At 42.9% G+C, this 1813-nt stretch overlaps 1 protein-coding gene across 1 annotated transcript; it reads right to left on the bottom strand.

Moving 5' to 3' along the window:
- Positions 1-4: 4 nt before the first annotated feature.
- LOC111380691 (exocyst complex component EXO70E2-like) lies at positions 5-1813 on the bottom strand (the record flags this gene model as incomplete). Its single annotated transcript, XM_023004322.1, has 1 exon — positions 5-1813. A coding segment is annotated over one exon (1809 nt), but the record flags the coding sequence as incomplete, so codon positions are not given.

Below are 1813 nucleotides of genomic sequence, written 5' to 3'. Positions count from 1 at the left end.
TGGAGATTCGGAGATCTTCTCGAAGTTGGCCATCTGGGATTAACCATCCTGTCTGGCTTTTGTAGACCTCCTCGAAAGCAAGACAAAAGCTGTGCAGCCTCTCCTTGAGAATAGTTCTTGAAATTAAATTTGAACCAGGATTTTGGATCCCTTCATCCCTAAGTAATGAGAGGATTGAGCTCCAAGTGGCTCTCTCGTAGCTCATTGCTTGTTGTTGAAATTTCCTGTTTTGCCTCCGAATCCATTCATCGCCTAGTTCTGCCCTGAGTTCCGAATTCTTAACCTTTTCCGCCATGTAGTGTATGTTGTTCATCAGGAAAAGGTGCTGTAACGACTCTTCCCTGTACATCTTAGATTTCTCTTCAAGGTTGCATTCCAAAATAGAAATAAGGGCTCGGAGGTGCAGAGCCATTGGAGAAGCACTTGAGCTTCTACCAACACTTTCCTCTTCACTGACTGGACTTGTGTCGGGAGAAACTGAAACAGAATCTTCTTTATCTTCGTCCTTCAGGAGAAAATCAAGAGTCTTGCTGTAATCTGTAAGAGTCTTGAGGTAATTCATAACGTAACGCGTCAGATGGTGGACTCCACCTCTGGGAAAAGCATTGGCCGACACATTGGAAGCAACGGCATTCTCGAATTCAAGAAAGGTTGCTTTAGCACATTCACCCAATCTCCTTAAGGTCTCGTGGCATTCGGTTCTAATGTGATACTCGGTTTCATCAGAGTATAAAGCATCGATATTTGGAATAAGATCAGCAAGCACCTCATACATGTCAAGAATTCGAATCAACTTTTCAGGTTGATGTGGACCGATGGCTATAGCTTCCCCAAAATTCAGAAGCTGCAAAATTGCAGGTTTTGACGACTCAATGAAGCAAACAGAACTAGCCGAATCGAGCTCTCCAAAAATCTGATCGCTAAGTAATTTTTGACCGGCAAGATAAACCCGCACGAAAATCTTTACAGCCCACATCCATCTCCTGATTTTTGAATTCAATGTATTCCATTCCATCTTCAGCACATCCTCGATGCTTAATTTCTCCACTTCAAGGATGTAAAGGCAGTCATCTAAAGCATCTCTTTGAACATTGATGAACATCTGAGAACATTCCTGACCATAAGTTGAGTCAAACATCAATTTAGCAATTGTTTTTAGGTCAGGAACCACATCAGGGTGCACCAATTCAAAGACATAATCCTCCGAGCGTTGGCTCACACTATCTCTTTGGACTACATCTTCGATAGAATCATCCCCGAAGGAAGCAATAGAACCTGCCTCCACAATATCCTCTTCACTTGAACGAAAAGAGACATGCTCCTGCTCAAAAGGCTGCCTGTTTTGTACGAGCAAGTGCCTAAAATCCTCTTCGAGCCTAGCCATTGCCGTTTGAAGAACGTCATGAGCCCTAAGAAGGAGCGCATTGGCATTGCAAAAACCATTTACACTCAAATTCTCCAAGCTCTTAGTCAACTTTTGAGCTCGGTCCACAACCTTCAAATACTCATAAGCTTCTTCAGGCCTACGATCCCATATCATAGAATCGTCTTTCTCCCGATCCATGATCTTATCCCGAATCTCATTAAGCTGCTGCTCAGTCTCACAAAGTCCTTCATCTTCTTCCAAATCCGCCTCCTCTTTGCTTTCATTGACTTTAGCAATATTAGACAATTGTAACCCTAAATTTGCCAATATTTTCCAAGCATCATCCGTCAAATTCCTATTCGTTCCCAATGCTTTCACAATTTGCTGAACTGCAGCAATCAAATCTTCTTCAGCTTCCAATTCCGGGATGGTAGGTTTACAGTCCCC

The sequence above is a fragment of the Olea europaea genome, unplaced genomic scaffold (assembly GCF_002742605.1).
Source record: "Olea europaea var. sylvestris unplaced genomic scaffold, O_europaea_v1 scaffold2183, whole genome shotgun sequence".
Taxonomy (NCBI): Eukaryota; Viridiplantae; Streptophyta; class Magnoliopsida; order Lamiales; family Oleaceae; genus Olea; species Olea europaea.
The sequence above is the reverse complement of the archived record's forward strand: the minus strand, read 5'-3'. Positions and strand labels throughout refer to the sequence as shown.